The sequence below is a fragment of the Balaenoptera physalus genome (genome assembly GCF_965194825.1).
Source record: "Balaenoptera physalus genome assembly, chromosome: 15".
NCBI classification, from domain to species: Eukaryota; Metazoa; Chordata; class Mammalia; order Artiodactyla; family Balaenopteridae; genus Balaenoptera; species Balaenoptera physalus.
This window is the reverse complement of record NC_138894.1, coordinates 61192642-61213555: the sequence shown is the minus strand read 5'-3', so window position 1 is coordinate 61213555 and position 20914 is coordinate 61192642. Positions and strand designations below refer to the sequence as shown.

The following is a 20914-nucleotide window of genomic DNA, read 5'->3' as shown; positions in this document are numbered from 1 at the left end:
TTGGTAAATCTCCTGTGAATTTTAAAGAAGATACCCCTGGCTTAACATTATTTTATTGAACAAAATCCCTGACTTGAATAATTAATAAATGAAGCTTCATGTGGACTGTGCAGCCTGTGGATGGTTGAGACCTTGGGAATGCCAGGCCATCATCCTGGGTCCAGGCCCCTTCCTCCAATATCAGTGTCAGCTGTTCTTCTATTTACTATATCGGTCCAAAATGGACTCTGTGTGCCTCACATTGGGTAGGAGTTCAACAAATAGCTTTGAAAATTAAATTTAAATTAGCCAATAAATTAAGCTAATTAATTAATTAATTAAAATGAATTAAACCGCTATTAACTGCATGCCATTTCAAGTGCTAAAGATATAGCAGTGAACAAGACAGACCAAGTTCCTGTTCTTGGAGGACACAGACTATACCTACACAGAGCACATTTATACACGTGAAAAACACTGAAAATCTACAGGGCAGAAGTTCTTTGATTCCTTCCAGTCATTTAAATTCTACAATAAAAATGTTCACATAATAGTTTTGAGCAACAGGGGGAAAAAATAAAGCTTAACTGCCAAACCTCACTTTAGTTACCATCACCAGCCTCTCATCCCTCCAAAGCTTTTGCCTGAATTATTGAAAAAGATCATGAATTGACGTGATTTAGGCACCTACTATGTGTTAGGCACCTACTATGTGGTACTCCATAAGTCTATAAAATAGGTACATTATTCCTATTCTTGAGGTGCAGCTCAGAGAAGTTAATTTACCCAAATTCACACAGTCACTAAGTATCAGAACCAGTGCTAGAAGTCAAGTTCATGTGACTTCATAGCTTCCCTGCCACCCCCGGTAAACCATCTCTTCACCAAAAACTAGAATGATTTGGTGAGTATCGTCTTGCACAGGAGGAAAAGGCTTCTCATCCATAAATGTACAGTTGACATTGCTAACAGAGCTCAAGACACCTCTACATCGTACTCTCAATTCATATGAGTAATAAGCACATTTAAGACTATTTCACAGCATTTAAATTAACAAATATTGCCACATCAGTGAGGTGCAATGAAACTAAAGGTAGCATAAACCAAGAAAGTAATGCTTTGTGAATCACAGTGTTATTATTTTAAAAATACCTTCTTGCTTAAAGAACAATGCCAACTCTCAAAAATGTATTGAATATATGCAGCTACTGATAAATATAATAATCACTAATTGCAGGAGGAGGCTAATATTTTAGACAAGATTTATATATAATTAGCTTAATTATATTTATGTATATAACATATATATAATTTGTTCAAATAACTATTATTATACAAACATATATATATATACATATATATATATTTTTAAGGATAAAAATCAACTGAAACAAAATTAAGATGGATCCCCGCTCTTGAACCATGCTTTGTTTGAAGAGAAAATCTAGTTATAGCGTCCTGATTTCTTTTAGCCACAAGCATATATCCTAGAGCTCGGAAGTCCAGGTGCCCACTAGGAGACTGAAGGTGATTGCTCTGTATATATTTAATCAGAAATCACATTAAGGCTTTCTTTGCACCCAGCGTCTCCCACTGGAGTCTTCCAGAAGGTGGGTACATTCAGAGAATAGGATTTGGTCCATGCTGTTGAACACTATCCTGGACAGATTGACTCGATTTGATTGAATTTCCTTTATTACCCTGAAGTGACACAGAAGAATGAGAAAATCTGTTATCGGACACAGCGCCAGCCAGAGGAACCACCTCAGAATCTGACCTAAAGTAAAGGGTAATCAAAACTACGATGAGATATCATCTCACACTGGTCAGAATGGCCATCATCAAAAATCTAGAAACAATAAATGCTGGAGAGGGTGTGGAGAAAAGGGAACACTCTTGCACTGTTGGTGGGAATGTAAATTGATACAGCCACTATGGAGAACAGCATGGAAGTTCCTTAAAAAACTAAAAATAGAACTACCATATGACCCAGCAATCCCACTACTGGGCATATACCCTGAGAAAACCATAATTCAAAAAGAGACATGTACCACAATGTTCATTGCAGCACTATTTACAATAGCCAGGACACAGAAGCAACCTAAGTGTCCATCAACAGATGAATGGATAAAGAAGATGTGGCACATATATACAATGGAGTATTACTCAGCCATAAAAAGAAACGAAATTGAGTTATTTGTAGTGAGGTGGATGGACCTAGAGCCTGTCATACACAGTGAAGTAAGTCAGAAAGAGAAAAACAAATACTGTATGCTAACACATATATATAGAATCTAAGGGAAAAAAAAAAAGTCATGAAGAACCTAGGGGTAAGACGGGAATAAAGACAGACCTACTAGAGAATGGACTTGAGGATGTGGGGAGGGGGAAGGGTAAGCTGGGACGAAGTGAGAGAGTGGCATGGACATATATACACTACCAAGTGTGAAATAGATAGCTAGTGGGAAGCAGCTGCATAGCACAGGGAGATCAGCTCGGTGGTTTGTCACCACCTAGAGGGGTGGGATAGGGAGGGTGGGAGGGAGGGAGACACAAGAGGGAAGAGATATGGTAGCATATGTATATGTATAACTGATTCACTTTGTTATACAGCAGAAACTAACACACCATTGTAAAGCAATTATACTCCAATAAAGATGTTAAAAATAAATAAATAAATAAATAAATAAATAAATAAAGTAAAAGGTAGGGAGCAGAATATCAAAATATATCTCTTAAGGCAATATTTTAATATACTATGGCCATTTTTTCTCTTGGTACTTGTTTTAATATAAAAAACACCTCCTAAACCACAAAATATATTTCCTTCCCAGTTCTAAAAATAAAGCAGCCTAAGTACTGCTGTGAATTTTTTCATTAAAAAAATTGCTTCTAGAATATAAATACATATTCTTGCTTCAGCCTGGCCACCTGGACTCACAGTTTTATAAATTGTATAAAAGTATATAGTGTTAAGATGTTTACTAAAAATTATTAATAGGTTTTCTGAGTTATATAATTTAACTTCCCTGTGACTATTTTATAAAAAGTATTACCTCCACTAACAAAATAATATGTTTGGCTTGATAGATTAGTCATGTACTCATACGACGCTACAGGTGTACCGAGCACATTATGGCATGTGGTTTGGATGTCATGGAAACGCCGAGAAGGGTGTGGCCATAGTGTGGGGGAACTTAATCAAAACCAGTTGTCAGCTGACTCTTTACTAATTTTGTTCTTCTCAGAATAAAGACGTCAGCTGTCCTTTTCTACAAGACATTTCATTTAGAAGACTTTCCTGAAATACTTTCTTCCTGAAATAGACAAAACTGTAGGCCGATGTGTCATTTTAGTTAATCAAAACAAGTAGGCAAATTAGTCTCTTTTATTTTTTTAATGAATGTAATTTAACGGTATTTAATTTGCATACAGGAAAGTTCACCCGGGGGGGAAAAAAAAAGTCTGCATTATAGCACTTTTGTAAACCTCAACAAAGCCCTTCATTAGGAGACCTAATTGATTTTTCCTACCCACTCCTGGGGAAAGAAAGCTATCACAGTACCTGCTTATTCACTCAGAGAAGAAATGGGTGTGCCGGGTGTTTCAAGCAGAGATTTAGGTTAAAATGTCCTGTGGCTCTGTTCTTGCAGGGAGATCTTGGCCAGTGCTTGCTTTGAGCATTCAGGAAATCTGTTTTTCTGAGCAATAGGGGAACATCGCTTGTCTGCTTGGTCACCTCCCCATGGGCCCAATTTAGTTCAGCTTGCAACCTTCACTGGAATTATTTTATTTCTTGTTTATTTAAACTTTGCTTTATTCCAAAAGAGGGATTTTAAGGCTTCTTACAGTGACACACAGAATATACCATATAAAATAAAGGAGAAAGCGAGGGCAGTTGGACAGTAGAAAGCCAGGAAAACATCATGAAGGCAGGAATAGGACCGGTAGAGAAAAGATGTGCCATAGAGCACTTGTAGTTGTTCAGCTTAGATCATCCATTTGGCTCTGAGTTGCACAAGGACCAGAGCAAAAAGAGAAAGAGGAGCAGTTATAAGGTTTACAGTGTCTGGAAGTTGAAGCAAAACTAGTTGATCTGAAGTCCAGTTTCTCCCAGTGTTGAAACCTGACATGATTTCTCCCACGGGTCCTCATGAAGATGACGCTCTGTGCTCTAATGGACCAGCTCCTCAAAACATGGCTTCAGTAAATATGGCTCTTTTTGTACAAGTCCTTACATGTCAGCAGATGGCCACAGGCCAAACTGTACGTCTGTAAAGACAGTTCTTCAAGGCGACTTTCACTGAATTTTCTTTTTCAGTAATTAGTTTTCTCTGAGATTCTCCAGCCTTTCTCCATCTTTCTCTTCTCACTTCCCCCCAAGTCTTTCCCTGCTGCCCATCCTCACTCTCCCCACTGGCATTTAGGAGACTGAAAATACTTCAACTTGGAGAGTCTCAGAAGACTGCCCTTGCCCTCCCCACTGACGGAAAGAGGCTCACCTTGGGGCTTCTAGCTCTTTTAAGCAAGTGGGGCCTGGCACCTATGGTACAGTCATCTTCCCTGACCAGTGCTTATCACCCTGGGCCTTGCCAATGTGCTCCCTGAATGTATATTTCACAGGTGAAAAAACTACAGTCCAGGGAATTAAAAGAGCTTGCCGGGCTTCCCTGGCAGCGCAGTGGTTGAGAATCTGCCTGCCAATGCAGGGGACACGGGTTCGAGCCCTGGTCTGGGAGGATCCCACATGCCGTGGAGCAAATGGGCCCGTGAGCCACAATTACTGAGCCTGCGCGTCTGGAGCCTGTGCTCCGCAACAAGAGGCCGCGATAGTGAGAGGCCCGCGCACCGCGATGAGGAGTGGCCCCCGCTTGCCGCAACTAGAGAAAGCCCTTGCACAGAAACGAAGACCCAACACAGCCAAAAATAAATAAATAAATAAAATTAAAAAAAAAAAAAGTTAACATTAAAAAAAAAAAGAAAAAAAGAGCTTGCCTGTGACAAGTAATTCAACATTTGCTGGCAGAGCCAGGGCTACACCCTTCTCCTCCTGCCTCACACGCTACAGCCCTTCTCACCATGCTGATCCCGCGTACGATAAGAATATCGTAGTGTTTGTGGGCCTCTTTCTGGTTGGGAGTCAGTTGACAATCACTGCAGAAGCTTTCTTAACTGTGGCCTATAGATGTGAGAGACATCATCACAAGGAATCAGATGGCTGGTGTGTTTAAGACTGGGACCATATCAAGCCGGTAAGATACCTTTTTGCATTAAAACACTCTGGTTGAAACTGCTTTTCTCAGTACTATGGATGATTATTAAAACTAACAATAGCTAATATTTATTAAACACTTACTGTGGGTCAGGCACTGTTTTAAGCACTTTAAAAGTATCTTATTTAACGCTTACAAGAACCTGTAATGAAGCAGGCAGGCGTTTTCATTACCTACAATTAATAGATGAGAAAAACTGAAGATAACTATGTTAAACACTGGGTTGGGAATGATTTAAGGATTGAGAGGGTACAGTATGAGGTTGGGAGAAGCCCAGCCTGGGACCTTCTTGTGAATGGCTCTATTTCACTGGTTCTCAACCTGGTGGAGGGGGGCAATTTTGCCCCAGGGGACTTTTCTATTGTTATAACTGGGGCAAGGTGGTTGCTACTGGCATCTAGTGGATAGAGGCCAGGGATGCCGCTAGGCCTGCGCAAGACAGCCCCACACCCCTCCCCCCAGCAAAGAACTCTCCGGCTCAAAATGTCAATAGAACCAAGATTGAGAAACCCTGTTCTGTTTCATGGTTTTAAAATAGTCTAGGTATCCATTCCCTTTTAGATTCTGTTCCTTCTTATCCAAAGTAGGAGAATTGCTTACCCTCAACCAAAACAATGGTGTTTCCTGTGATGCTACATTTTAATTTTGCCCTGTTGGTATGGACCTAGAGGAATAAGTAATCATTTAGTAGTTTTCACAAGAAATATCTGTATCCGTGTATTTTTCCTTTATGTGTTTAACCACAGACATTATTGGAAGAACAATCTAAGTTTTAATTAATTCTTTAATTACTGTTAATCTGGCATCCTTTGACATTTTGAGTTTTCTCTATGTTTGAGGATGCTTTCCCACCCCAAACTGCTCAGCTTGCAGGGGAACAAAGGTGGATGAATAGCAACAATGCTTAAAAACTAAAGTGGAAAACATACTGGTATGAGGATATGGAGTAGCAATAACTTTTTTTTTCTTATATTAACTGGTGAATGTAATGTGTCCATATACGAATTTTTGAATCCTGCATTAGAATGTTCACAGTAGGCTGATGGCACAGGGGGCGGTATGCTCTGTGTTTCTCAAATAAATGAGTAAACCAGTTCTGTTTCGCAGAAAACCTCCAGTAGGTCCACAGAAAGAGCAATCTCTTACCTGGGTATTCTTCATTCTTAGGACAGCTTTTATTCCACAGTGCAGACTGCCATACCCTTCTGTGGAAGACTTCATTTTTGGATGTGATTTTCAACCTGGTCTTTTAGTTATCAATCAAAAACACATTTTCTATGTTGTCCTCATTTACATTTATTTAATGCTTAAGGTCATTTGTGACCATTTGAGTGTATTTCAGCATATGGAATCAGGGAATAATAGATTTCAGCATCATGCTGTGAAGAGAGATTGTGTTTTTACAAGACATAATGTTGTTTACTGGGTGTTAATAATCACTAATTAATAAACATATCTAGAATTCTAAAATGTTGCATTTTGAGGAACAAAAATGTCAGGTGTTTAAATTATGGAGTGCAGTAGTATTTTCTATCATCCCTTCATAAAATAATGAAGTTACATAAAGAAGCAAAATGTCATTGTTCAACACAGGATAGATCCAAAATGCCTTTGTTTCTATTTATTGTTCTCAAAAATGCTATTTCTAATATATTGTTCTGAGATGTACCTGGACATATAGTCTGTATGTCAGTAGTCGTACAGAAACTTCCAAGATGAGGGGTTTTTTTTCTGTCTTTATTTCATATTAATTGTGGTCAGTTTCTTTTTTAACCACTGTAAGCATTTTGTCCAAAGTCTACGAAAGCACGTTGCCAGGAAACAGGTGGATGAGTCAGTCCTTGAAATGCCTTGATCTCATATTAAGGAGCTACTTGACCACTTAACCTTCAAGAAGCTAAGAGGAAACTGCCAACCAATGATGTAATAATCAGCATTCCCCTTCTATCCACTGCTTTCCCACCCATAACCAGTACAATATGATGAAAGCATTAGCTCCATGTGAGAAGAAATAAAAGGAAACCGTTCACAAAAGAGCTGAGATATAGTTCAATATTCTTTTTTAGTGCCTGAATGCATATGCAGAATTTCTCCTCCAAATTGGAGGTGTGGAATAACAGTAGCGACAGATAACTAAGAGGTATTTACCATAGCTACAAAGCCCACACGTGAGCCAAATATTTCTGCTATTAAAAAGCACTTCAAAGCTTGACATGAAGTTTGTAACAGCTGAATGTCTTCTGTGACTTCATTTGCAAAGATGTAAAAGCAGAAAGGAAAATCGTGGTATGAGAACTGTGAACCTCGGAAATGGTGTTTTTTTAAAAAAAAAAAAAAGAGAGAAGGCACCCAGAAATTTGACTGGCACCCCAAGCTCCTGTTCCCCCTGCTCTGCCAGTGTTCTCAGGAAGCAGCATTCCTCCTGCTACCAGCCTTTTCCTACAGGGCAGACCCAGTTGATGAGTGGCCTGAAACTTATTTTGAGGGCCCTCTTTAGGAGAATGAGTTCGATTATACGTTACTTTGGCAGATTTTACAGAAGCATACAGCCATGTGAACCCATCGCTGGGGCTGTTTGTGGGCCCGGGAAGGGGACTGTGAGAGGGAGGGGCCCCAATGATAGGCTTCATTAGCTTGACAGTAAATCCATTCCTGCTCTCATAACCACCAGCAGCCTTGCCTAGAATAATGCTCTTGCCTTCCAAACTCTCTTATTCCCTCTGTTCCATTTTAATCTGATTGTGATTGTTGCTAAATATGAAAGATGTGTTTGCAAAAGCCTGGAAGCTTTAGCCTTGGCTAAGAAAGATCTAGGATGCACATATGTGAAGGATATAGCCGTTACCTCTCACAGATCTAAATACAGTCATTTGATGGTTCATTTGTTAACTCATCCATGCAGCCACCTATCAACTTAACTAATATACCCAAGGTATTCTGCCTTCGAGAACATAAATACAAAGTTATAGCAAATAACTCTTGAACAAAGAAAATCATGCTACTAAATATAGCTAGAGTTTGGTGAAAGAACAAGGATATTTACAGCTTCTCAATTGTTAGGTTTATCTGAAGCTGTCTTCAAACCTGTGACTGTCTAATAAAGAACCATTCAGAGCTTTTGATGTCTGCATATTTCTAGGTGTTCCAGAATTACTGAATGGCGTCATTCTCTGGTTAATAGTAGTTAACAGTTACAATATTTTAAAAAATCGATTAAATATACCCTGCTGTGATATTAAAAGTAAGTTTCTACTTAAGAAAAGAGTTTATCTTTGTGTGAAAATTCTAGTGAATTTAGACCTGTGACTTTTTTTTATTATTTTTTAATAAACCATTAATTTTAATAAACTGTGGAACTCATAATAACTTTTAAGACTGTTTTATAACCCAAATTTTACCTTTATGTGGGCCCCCAGGATTGACTATTAGCTCCATTGCCCTACTGCTTTTTAAGGTTTATGTCTTCTTGGAGGCTCATTTTCCTTTAGACATTAAATTGGGGATGTGAAAAATGATTTAAGAATGTAAATCCCAACCAAGGGGGATAAAATTCCTGACTTATTCAGGCCTTCTGCAGTCTGCCCTCACTTTCCTCACTCTCTTCATTCAGCGTAGCTTCTACTGCTCCCCAATATACACCCTCTCCTTGGGTCACCCAAGCCTCTTCACTCTTCTCCAACACATTTGGTCCTCCCCATCTGGTCTTTGCCAGTCTTGTTTCCCTCTTCCTTATCCATCTAAATCCTTTCTTCTAGGGTGGCTTAATTACCATTTCCTCCTGCCTTCTCAGGAGGCAGCTTGCCCTAATCTTTTCCTTCTTTTAACTTCTGCTGACCCTAGAATAGTCCCCCAGAAAACATGGCATATTCTCTCATTATTCAAAGTGTGTTGTCTATTTTCATGTTCATTGGTTCATTCATTTCTTGGTAAATATTTCAATCACCTTCTGTCTGCCAAGTACTGTTTTGGGTTGCTAGAGATGTAGTGATGAACAAGACTGAGAAAGTCCATGCCTTCTTAGAGTTCACATTCTAGCAAGGGAGACATAATTTTTTTTAAGGGAAGGACTCTACTTAATATGTTTTTATATTCCCTGAAGCAATTAGTACACTTTATCCCTGTTATAGGAAAGGTTTTAAGATTTGTATTTGGAGCACATTTTGAAAGACATGATAAATGACATGATAAATGAAAGATAGGATAAGATATGAATCCACAAGGCTTATGGGACCAAACAGTTTTTAATAGAAGAAAGTCAAGCTCTAGAGATTCAGACATCAGTTTATATATCAGATAGCTGACTTTCATTTCAGGATAGGCTTCTTCTCAGGCATGCACATATAGTGTCTGTAGACACTGACATTGTGAGTAGGCATTTATCTGTCCTTTGTCAGGTTGAAGAGGAAGGTTAGAAGAAGGTAACTGAGATAAGAAAGCTGAGGGCTCTCTGGAAATTTTCTGATAAAATATACCTGTTAGTGAGTTTTGCTAGAGCCATGGTAACAGAATCTCAAGAACTGCTGAGAATTCTAGAGATGCCACAGTCCTGTTTCCTTCTGTTGCTATCTTGGATATGGGAAAATGAAATACCTAAGTGTACTTTCTTTTTTTTTTTTTTTTTTTTAATTAATATGCCTCTTTAATCACAAGCAAGTTTTTTTTTTTTTTTTTTTAATAGGGAGCATTTTCTTTTTTTTTCAAATTTTTATTTATTTATTTATTTTATTTATGGCTGTGTTGGGTCTTCGTTTCTGTGCGAGGGCTTTCTCTAGTTGTGGCAAGCGGGGGCCACTCTTCATCGCGTTGCGCGGGCCTCTCACTACCGCGGCCTCTCTTGTTGCGGAGCACAGGCTCCAGACGCGCAGGCTCAGTAATTGTGGCTCACGGGCCCAGTTGCTCCGCGGCATGTGGGATCTTCCCAGACCAGGGCTCGAACCTGTGTCCCCTGCATTGGCAGGCAGATTCTCAACCACTGCGCCACCAGGGAAGCCCTAAGTGTACTTTCTATTACTAACATTTTTTATTTGCTTGACACATTTATAGAAAGGCCCGTATCCCTACTATTTAGTGCTTAGTGTTTCTTCACTGAAGAAACCAGCTCCCACAGGGTGAATGTTACCCAGTTTTAGATATTGTGCTAGAGTTCTCCTTTTTGTGTTTATATGAGCCAGATTTTAAAATTTGGGGGGCATGGTATTTTTAGGGGCCCTCTTAAACTGCAGCAAATTAAAAATTAAGGCCTTTTCTTATAGAACAATTTGTGTTCACTCTTTGGACATGCCGATCCTGACTTTTTATCAAGGTCAAAATCTCACTACCAAAAATTGGCCAAGTTCTATATTGATAGCCAGGTGTGCATGTCAGACTACTGCATCCTCTGTGACAATGCCTTCCAGTTTTAACAGAAAAATCCCTCCTTCATAGAAATTTATATCACAGAGCGTACATATCAAATAAAAATGTCTTAATTTTCAAAGGAGTTCCTCACTTTAAAATGGACAAGGGGGAAATCTTTAAAGTTTTTTTTGGAGAATGCCCATATGAGAATCCATTGCTAAAAAATAATTTATTTTTTACTTAATAATGGACATGATTTATTTTCAGTATTTGGCTACTATAAACAGTGCTGCAGTGAAATGTATCTGTACATAAACTGTACATTTGCAAGTAAGTGTATCTACAGAGCAGATTTTCAGAAGTAGACTTTGTCTATTCATGTGACCTTATCAAACTGTGTAAATTACTAAAGTTTGTAATATATTATCATATCTGTTAAGACTAGTCTCTTGCCATTATTCTTTCTTCCTAGAATATTCTAAAATCATGTTGGTATTTGTATTATGGTGACATTTTCATTGTGACTGAAAAAATATATATGAATTAATTTACTAAGACTTGACAGCTTATGCCTCTGAGTCTTCTATTCAAGAACAGGAAGTTTTCTTTTTAAGCTTTTTTAGGTGTTTCACTAGCATTTAAAATGTTTCTTCATTTCTCTTGTTAAGTTTATTTTTAGAAACTACCTTTTTTGTTTCTTTTATAAATGAGATCTTTCATTATATTTTATAACTGGTTATTATTTGTATGTATGTATATAAAGAAAGCTATAGGGTTTTGTATAGCAAATGTTTAGTCACCGCAATGAGTTGTTATTTCTAATACCTTGTCAACTTATTCTCTTGAGTTTTCCAAATAAACAATCACATCATCTGCAAATGATGGGAATTTTGACTTCTTTCTGATTCTTGTATCTTTTTTCTTCTCTTGTATAATTTTATTGGATAAAAAAAAAATCCCAGAATGATATTAAATAGGTATCTTTGAGTCTGGCTTTGTTGGGAATCCTCTGGTGTTTCACCATTAAGTATGCATTAGCTTTTGAGTTGAAATAGAAATGATATTTTCTGTCTTGTTAAGGAGTTTTTTTTATTGATTCCTGTTTTTAAAAGATTTTACCATAAATAAATATGGAGCTTTAGCAGATGTCTTTTCATCACGTATGGAGATGATCAAATTGTCTTTCTTATTTCAGCTATAAGCTCTACAAATTATTCTGATACTAAAGTTTGAGAACTTCTGCCCCAGGTTATCATTTCCATGATTCTGAACTGACTTTAAAGCTGATCCCATCCTCTGGCTTTATGTTTTTGTTTGTAACTTAGCTGAAATAAACTTATTTCAGAGTCCAAAAGGAAGACAGATTTGCCTAACATTTGGACCGCCTGTGTTGGTGACCAGTGTATTTTACACTGGTTAAAGAGGACTGGTAAACAGTTTTGAGATCTTGGAATGAAAGACACTAATTAATTTTTTTACTAATTATATTTTCCATTTCAAATATCTCTGATTCTATGATTATGACTAGTCCAACTTGTGTTATTCATTTCAATGTAATAACATGTAATTTAGCATCTGATACATGTAAGGCACTGTGATGGGCCCTTTAGGGTTACAAAGATGAGTAAGTTGAGGTTTCTGCCTTAAGAAGCTCAAGATATGCAGGCAGATGAGAGATAGGCACTTGCCCCACCAGCAAGATGTAAGAAGAGTCTGCTCTCATTGGGCGATTCATGATGTGTAGAAAGAGACAAGCAGCCAATTCATGGTGGGGGGATTGAGAAAGCTTTATGAAGGAGGTGGCTGTTCGGCTTTGGTTTAGCAAGTGAAAGGCAAGGGAAGAAAAGCAGCTGAAGAGGGCATTCTAGGTATGAAAAGCAGGGAGGACACAATCAAAGGCATAGAAGTAGGAAAGATGTGTCTAGGCAAATTTAGTTATCTAGTGTGATGAATGGGGAGAGGGTAGAGGCCACAGACCATTTAGGAAGTCATTGCATTGGGGCAGAGGGGGAGGTGAATGGGACAGATCGTGTAAAGGGACTTCTAAGGTGTCGGGCAAGGTTCTATTTCTTGATCTGACTGGTGGTAACAAGGGTATTTGCCAAATAATACTTAGTTAAGGCATATATTTATTTCACCTGGCTTTCTCCTTCAGTGTCTTATTTTACAATAAAAAGGGTTTTCTGTTTGTTTGTTTGTTTGTTCTAAAGGCTTCTCAGTGATTCCAGAGAAAGGGAAAGAGGTAGTCCAGGCCTGAATGAGAATGGAAAATGGTGAACAAAGAGGGGACCCATTCTGGAGAGGTGACCGTGTGTGGGAAATAAAGAATACAGAAGAGTAGTAAGAGACAGCAGTTTGGGGCATGCTGCATTTGAGGTGGTGCAGAACATAAACCTGTATTTGCTTTGTGACAATAACTAGCAAGCGGTGAAGAATAAAGGTTCAAATCTCAGGAAAGAGTTGTGCTAGAAAATTTGGAGATCAAAATCAAGAGATAAGAGCAGAACTATGGAAACTGGAGCGTCAGAAGAGAAGATGGCCAAGGACAGCATTTTGGGAAATGACTGTTTCAGGAGCAGAGTAATAGGGGCCTGGAAGGGATACTGAGAAAGGACTGGAGACAGGAAGGCGGGTTCAGGGTGGCGTGGTATAATACTGCTTCTTAGCGGAAGCAGGTCCAGGAGCGGGTGATCAGCAGTGTCAGCTGCTGCAAACTGCTGGAGGTCAAACAAATCGCAGAGCAGTCCTAGTGACTGTCGTGAGAAAGGTCATACTGCCAAGACAGGTGAAGCAACGAGAGTAGGCTATTCCTGCAAGATGTTGATGGCAAAGGGAAAGAGAGAAATAGAGTGTGGACTAGAGGGAAGCAGAGTTGCAGGAGGAGTTGGGCATGTTGGCAGGCATGCCAGTACAGCTGAGGAAGAAGAAATAAGTATGATGGGGGCCAGCGTTTGATGGAGCAAGGACCTAGAGCAGTGCTTCTCAAAGTAGGGCCTCCAGACCAGTAACATCAGCATCACTCGGAAATTTGTTAGAAATGCAGATTCACAGGCATCTCAGTTTGTCTCACTCCAGACATACTGAATCAGAAACTCTGGGATTAAAACCCAGCAATCTGTGTTTTAACAAACTTTCCGAGGATTCTGATGCATGCTCAAGTTTGAAAATCACTGACTTAGAGGAAAGAGGAAGGAGTGGTTTTATCCTGCCCATAGGTTGGGAGGTGGTTCTCTCTGACAGGACGAGTGACCCTACTTAGAAGAGAAAAGATGCAGAAGAAGAAAAAGATGATATCAGATAATCCCAGGCTCTCAGTAAGGTCATCTGCTGAGAAATTTTTTTCAGTGTGAATTTTAAATCAGAAGGTAGGAGTCCTATCAGAAATTGACTTGGCTTTGCGTTTCAGGTTGAAACTCCAACCTCAAAGCCAGAATGAAAAGACGTAAGTTAGTGCAAGAGTAAGGGAAGGGAAACTAATATTTATTGAGCATCTGTAATACACTTTAATATGCCCTGTCTTATTCAGTTCATTATCGTTGTGCAGTGCAACCATTACTGTCTCTTTTTTATATTTGAGGGCATCTCTCAGCTTCACTGGCTTGTAAGTGGTGGAGCTGATATTTGAACTCAGAGCTTTCTAGCTGCAAAGCCTAGTATTCTTTCTACTGTACTATACCTGTTAAACTTACCAGGTTTGACATGCCTATCGCTATTAAGATATTTAAAGCATGAGGAGTCCTACAATGATTATTGGTTTTATATTTCTATCTGTAGAATAGTACTTTGCTTTGTAATGCATTTCGAACAGAAATAAGATTTTGACATTATGATGAAATAAAATGGAGACACATACATTTTACTTTAGTGTCAATATAATTACAAGTAAGACTTTGACATGATTTGGGTGTTTGGTCAAACCATCCTTTACATGTCTTTATATATGAATGTTATGCCTTAGATTGTAAAGCTCATATGGGGCAAGGGACCTAGTTATATGTATGTATATACCCTGCTGTCTTTCAGAAAGCATTTTCTTTTTAATTTTTGGTTATGGTGAAATTGGTATCCAATAAACTGTATGTATAATTTTATGTTTTGAAATTTGTATACACCCTAGAAACCATCACCATAATTGAAATGCTAAACATGTCTATCACCCCCTGCCCCAAAGTGTCCTCTTGACCCAGGGTAGTCCCTCCTTTCTGACCCTTGAAGATTCCTCCCTTTCTAGGAAACCACTGATTTGCTTTCCCTTACTCTGTATTAGTTTATATTTTCTAGAGTTTTAAATAAATGAAATCATTCAGTATGTGCTTTTTTTTTTTCAGTGTTCCTTCAGTCAGTAAAATTATTTTAACATCACCTATGTTATTGCATGTATCAATAGTTCTTTCCTTTTTATTCCTGAGTAGTCTCCCATTATATGGCTAAACCTCAATTTTTTAATCCTTTCACCCATTGATGAACTTTGGGTTGTTGCCAGTTTCGGGCTGTTACAAGTAAAGCTGTTATGAACATATCTGTAGATGGATATGTGCTTTGCATGGGCATATACTTTAACTTCTCTAGGGTAAATACCTAGGAGTGGAACAGCTAGATCATATAGAGGCATATATTTAACTTTTAAAGGAGGCTGCCAAACTGCTTTCGAAAGTGGTTATATGTTATATTCCCCTCAGTGGTATCGGAGAGTTCCATTTCTCCACATTCTCCTCAACTCTCAATGTGGTCAATCTTTTAAATTATAGCCTTTCTAACAGGTGTATAGAGGTATCTCATTGGGGTTTTAATTTGAATTTCCGTAATGACTAATGATGTTGGATACCTTTTCACATGCTTATTTGCCACTTTCGTATCTTCTTTGGTGATGAATCTATGCAAATGCCTTACCCATTTTTTTAAAAATTGGGTCTCTTATTTTCTTATTCTTGACATACTCAGAGTTCTTTATATGTTCTGGATATAAGCTCTCTATCAGATATATGATTTGCAAAGATATATGATATTTTCTCCCAGCCTGTGGCTTGTCTTTGCATTCTCCTCCTAGCATCTTTTAAAGTGCAGAAATGTTTAATTTTAATGAAGTCAAGTTTACCAATGTGTCCTTTTATGGATCATGCATCTTGTGTCATATCAAAGAAATCTTTTCGGCCTGTGTGCATGCGCGTTGCATGATGCCGGGGCACAGTCTCTTAGCTCCAGAATTGCTTGGAGAGGGTTTAGGAAGGTGATGAGGAGTTTGAATTTGGAACCTCCCTGTGGCTGTCAGGGTCTTGGTGCTCTGGATGGGTGTCAGACCTGAGCCTCTGAGGTGAGAGAGCCAAGTTCAGGACACTGGGCCACCAGAGACCTCCCAGAACCACATAATATCAATCAGCGAAAGCTCTCCCAGAGATCTCTGTCTCAACTCTAAGGCCCAGCTCCACTCAACGACCAGCAAGCTTCAGTGCCAGACACCCCATGCCAAATAACTAGTAAGACAGGAACACAACCCCACCCATTAGCAGAGAGGCTCCCTAAAATCATAATAAGTTCACAGACACCCCAAAACACACCACCAGACGCGGTCCTGCCCACCAGAAAGACAAGATCCAGCACCACCCAACAGAACACATGCACCAGTCCCCTCCACCAGGAAGCCTACACAAGCCACTGAACCAACCTTACCCACTGGGGGCAGACACCAAAAACAACGGGAACTACGAACCTGCAGGCTGTGAAAAGGAGACCCCAAACACAGTAAGTTAAGCAAAATGGGAAGACAGAGAAATACACAGCAAATGAAGGAGCAAGGTAAAAACCCACCAGACCAAACAAATGAAGAGGAAATAGGCAGTCTACCTGAAAAAGAATTCAGAGTAATGATAGTAAAGATGATCCAAAATCTTGGAAATAGAAGGGAGAAAATACAAGAAACGTTTAACAAGGACCTAGAAGAACTAAAGAGCAAACAAACAATGATGAACAACACAATAAATGAAATTAAAAATTCTCTAGAAGGAATCAATAGCAGAATAACTGAGGCAGAAGAAAGAACAAGTGAACTGGAAGATAAAATAGTGGAAGTAACTACCGCAGAGCAGAATAAAGAAAAAAGAATGAAAAGAATTGAGGACAGTCTCAGAGACCTCTGGGACAACATTAAACACCCCAACATTCGAATTATAGGGGTCCCAGAAGAAGAAGAGAAAAAGAAAGGGACTGAGAAAATATTTGAAGAGATTATAGTTGAAAACTTCCCTAATGCGGGAAAGGAAATAGTCAATCAATTCCAGGAAGTGCAGAGAGTCCCATTCAGGATGAATCCAAGGAGAAACACACGAAGACACATATTAATCAAACTATCAAAAATAAAATACAAAGAAAAAATATTAAAAGCAGCAAGGGAAAAGCAACACATAACATAGAAGGGAATCCCCATAAGGTTAACAGCTGATCTTTCAGCAGAAACTCTGCAAGACAGAAGGGAGTGTCAGGACATATTTAAAGTGATGAAAGAGGGGCTTCCCTGGTGGCACAGTGGTTAAGAATCCGCCTGCCAATGCAGGGGACACAGGTTAAAGCCCTGGTCCGGGAAGATCCCACATGCTCGGAGCAACTAAGCCCGTGCACTGCAACTACTGAGTCTGCGCTCTAGAGCCCATGAGCCACAACTACTGAAGCCCACAAGACTAGCAACTACTGAAGCCCACACGACTAGAACCCGTGCTCCACAACAAGAGGAGCCACCGCAATGAGAAGCCCGCAAACCGCAAAGAAGAGTAGCCCCCGATCTCCTCAACTAGAGAAAGCCCATGCACAGCAACGAAGACCCAATGCAGCCAAAAATAAATAAGTAAAATAAATTAATAAAAAATAAAGAAGTAAATAAGTAAAGTGATGAAAGGGAAGAACCTACAACCAAGATTACTCTACCCAGCAAGGATCCCATTCAGATTTGATGGAGAAATTAAAACCTTTACAGTCAAGCAAAAGCTAAGAGAATTCATCACCACCAAACCACCTTTACAACAAATGCTAAAGGGACTTCTCTAGACAGGAAACACAAGAGAAGGAAAAGACCTACAATAATAAACCCAAAACAATTAAGAAAATAGTAATAGGAACATATCAATAATTACCTTAAATGTAAATGGATTAAATGCTCCAACCAAAAGACATAGACTGGCTGAATGGATACAAAAACAAGACCCATATATATGCTATCTACAAGAGACCCACTTCAGACCTAGGGACACATACAGACTGAAAGTGAGGGGATGGAAAAAGATATTCCATGCAAATGGAAATCAAAAGAAAGCTGGAGTAGCAATTCTCATATCAGACAAAATAGCGTTTAAAATAAAGACTATTACAAGAGACAAAGAAGGACACTACATAATGATCAAGGGATCAATCCAAGAAGAAAATATAACAATTGTAAGTATTTATGCACCCAAAAGAGGAGCACTGCAATACATAAGGGAAATGCTAACAGTCATAAAAGGGGAAATCGACAGTAACACAATAATAGTAGAGGACTTTAATACCCCACTTTCACCAATGGACAGATCATCCAAAATGAAAATAAATAAGGAAACACAAGGTTTAAATGATACATTAAACAAGATGGACTTAATTGATATTTATAGGACATTCCATCCAAAAACAAAAGAATACACTTTCTTCTCAAGTGCTCATGGAACATTCTCCAGGATAGATCATATCTTGGGTCACAAATCAACGCTTGGTAAATTTAAGAAAATTGAAATTGTATCAAGTATCTTTTCCGACCACAATGCTATGAGACTAGATATCAATTACAGGAAAAAAGCTGTAAAAAATACAAACACATGGAGGCTAAACAATACACTATTAAATAACCAAGAGATCAATGAAGAAATCAAAGAGGAGATAAAAAAAATACCTGAAACAAATGACAATGAAAACATGATGACCCAAAACCTATGGGATGCAACAAAAGCAGTTCTAAGAGGGAAGTTTATAGCAATACGATCCTACCTCAAGAAACAAGAAAAATCTCAAATAAACCTAACCTTACACCTAAAGCAATTAGAGAAAGAACAAAAAAAACCCAAAATTAGCAGAAGGAAAGAAAGCATAAAGATCAGATCAGAAGTAAATGAAAAAGAAATGAAGGAAACGATAGCAAAATCAATAAAACTAAAAGCTGGTTCTTTGAGAAGATAAACAAAATTGATAAACCATTAGCCAGACTCATCACGAAAGAAAGGGAGAAGACTCAAATCAATAGAATTAGAAATGAAAAAGGAGAAGTAACAACTGGCACTGTAGAAATACAAAGGATCATGAGAGATTACTACAAGTAACTATATGCCAATAAAATGGACAACCTGGAAGAAATGGACAAATTCTTAGAAAAGCACAACCTTCAGAGACTGAACCAGGAAGAAATAGAAAATATAAACAGACCAATCACATGCACTGAAATCGAAACTGTGATTAAAAATCTTCCAGCAAAACAAAGCCCAGGATGAGATGGCTTCACAGGCGAATTCTATCAGACATTTAGAGAAGAGCTAATACCTATCCTTCTCAAACTCTTCCAAAATATAGCAGAGGGAGGAACACGCCCAAACCCATTCTACGAGGCCACCATCACCCTGATACCAAAACCAGACAAAGATGTCACAAAAAAAGAAAATTACAGACCAATATCACTGATGAACATAGATGCAAAAATCCTCAACAAAATACTAGCAAACAGAATCCAACAGCACATTAAAGGATCATACACCATGATCAAGTGGGGTTTATCCCAGGAATGCAAGGATTCTTCAATATACGCAAATCAATCAATGTGATAAACAATATTAACAAACTGAAGGAGAAAAACCATATGATCATCTCAATAGATGCAGAAAAAGCTTTTGACAAAATTCAACACCCATTTATGATAAAAACCTTCCAGAAAGTAGGCATAGAGGGAACTTACCTCAACACAATAAAGGCCATATATGACAAACCCACAGCCAACATCCTTCTCAATGGTGAAAAACTGAAACCATTTCCACTAAGATCAGGAACAAGACAAGGTTGCCCACTCTCACCACTATTATTCAACATAGTTTTGGAAGTTTTAGCCACAGCAATCAGAGAAGAAAAAGAAATAAAAGGAATCCAAATCGGAAAAGAAGAAGTAAAACTGTCACTGTTTGCAGATGACATGATACTATACATAGAGAATCCTAAAGAGGCTACCAGAAAACTACTAGAGCTAATCAATGAATTTGGTAAAGTTGCAGGATACAAAATTAATGCACAGAAATTTCTTGCATTCCTATACACTAATGATGAAAAATCTGAAAGAGAAATTAAGGAAACTCTCCCATTTACCATTGCAACAAAAAGAATAAAATATCTAGGAATAAACCTACCTAAGGAGACAAAAGACCTGTATGCAGAAAACTATAAGACACCGATGAAAGAAGTTAAAGATGATACAAACAGATGGAGAGATATACCATGTTCTTGGATTGGAAGAAGCAACATTGTGACAATGACTATACTACCCAAAGCAATCAACACATTCAGTGCAATCCCTATCAAACTACCAATGGCATTTTTCACAGAACTAGAACCAAAAATTTCACAATTTATATGGAAACACAAAACACCCCTAATAGCCAAAGCAATCTTGAGAAAGAAAACCGGAGCTGGAGGAATCAGGCTCCATGATTTCAAACTATACTACAAAACTACAGTAATCAAGACAGTATGGTACTTGCAGAAAAACAGAAATATAGATCAATGGAACAGGATAGAAAGCCCAGAGATAAACCCATGCACATATGGTCACCTTATCTTTGATAAAGGAGGCAAGAATATACAATGGAGAAAAGACAGCCTCTTCAATAAGTGGTGCTTGGAAAACTGGACAGCTACATGTAGAAGAATGAAATTAGAACACTCCCTAACACCATACACAAAAATAAACTCAAAATGGATTAAAGACCTAAATGTAATGCCAAACACTATAAAACTCTTAGAGGGAAACATAGGCAGAACACTCTATGACGTAAATCACAGCAAGATCCTTTTTGACCCACCTCCTAGAGAAATGGAAATAAAAACAAAAATAAACAAATGGGACCTAATGAAACTTAAAAGCTTTTGCACAGAAAAGGAAACCGTAAACAATACGAAAAGACAACCCTCAGAATGGGAGAAAGTATTTACAAACAAAGCAACTGACAAAGGATTAATCTCCAAAATATACAAGCAACTCATGCAGTTCAATATCAAAAAAAAACCCAACCCAATCAAAAAATGGGTGGAAGACCTACAGAGACAGTTCTCCAAAG

General features: G+C 38.4%; 1 protein-coding gene across 4 annotated transcripts in view; it reads left to right on the top strand.

Moving 5' to 3' along the window:
- CAMKMT (calmodulin-lysine N-methyltransferase) overlaps positions 1 to 20914 on the top strand; it is a 410166-nt gene that overhangs the window by 355416 nt on the left and 33836 nt on the right. For 3 of the 4 annotated variants that reach the window (XR_014254294.1, XM_082427852.1, XM_082427850.1), the window contains exon 7: positions 5165 to 5231. The exons of the other annotated variant lie outside the window; for it this stretch is intronic. Coding sequence is in view for 2 of the 3 variants with exons in the window: in XM_082427852.1 (XP_082283978.1) it covers positions 5165 to 5231 (67 nt within the window). In the remaining variant the exon portion in view is untranslated. The remainder of the gene's footprint in view (positions 1 to 5164; positions 5232 to 20914) is intronic. 4 annotated transcript variants of the gene reach the window in all.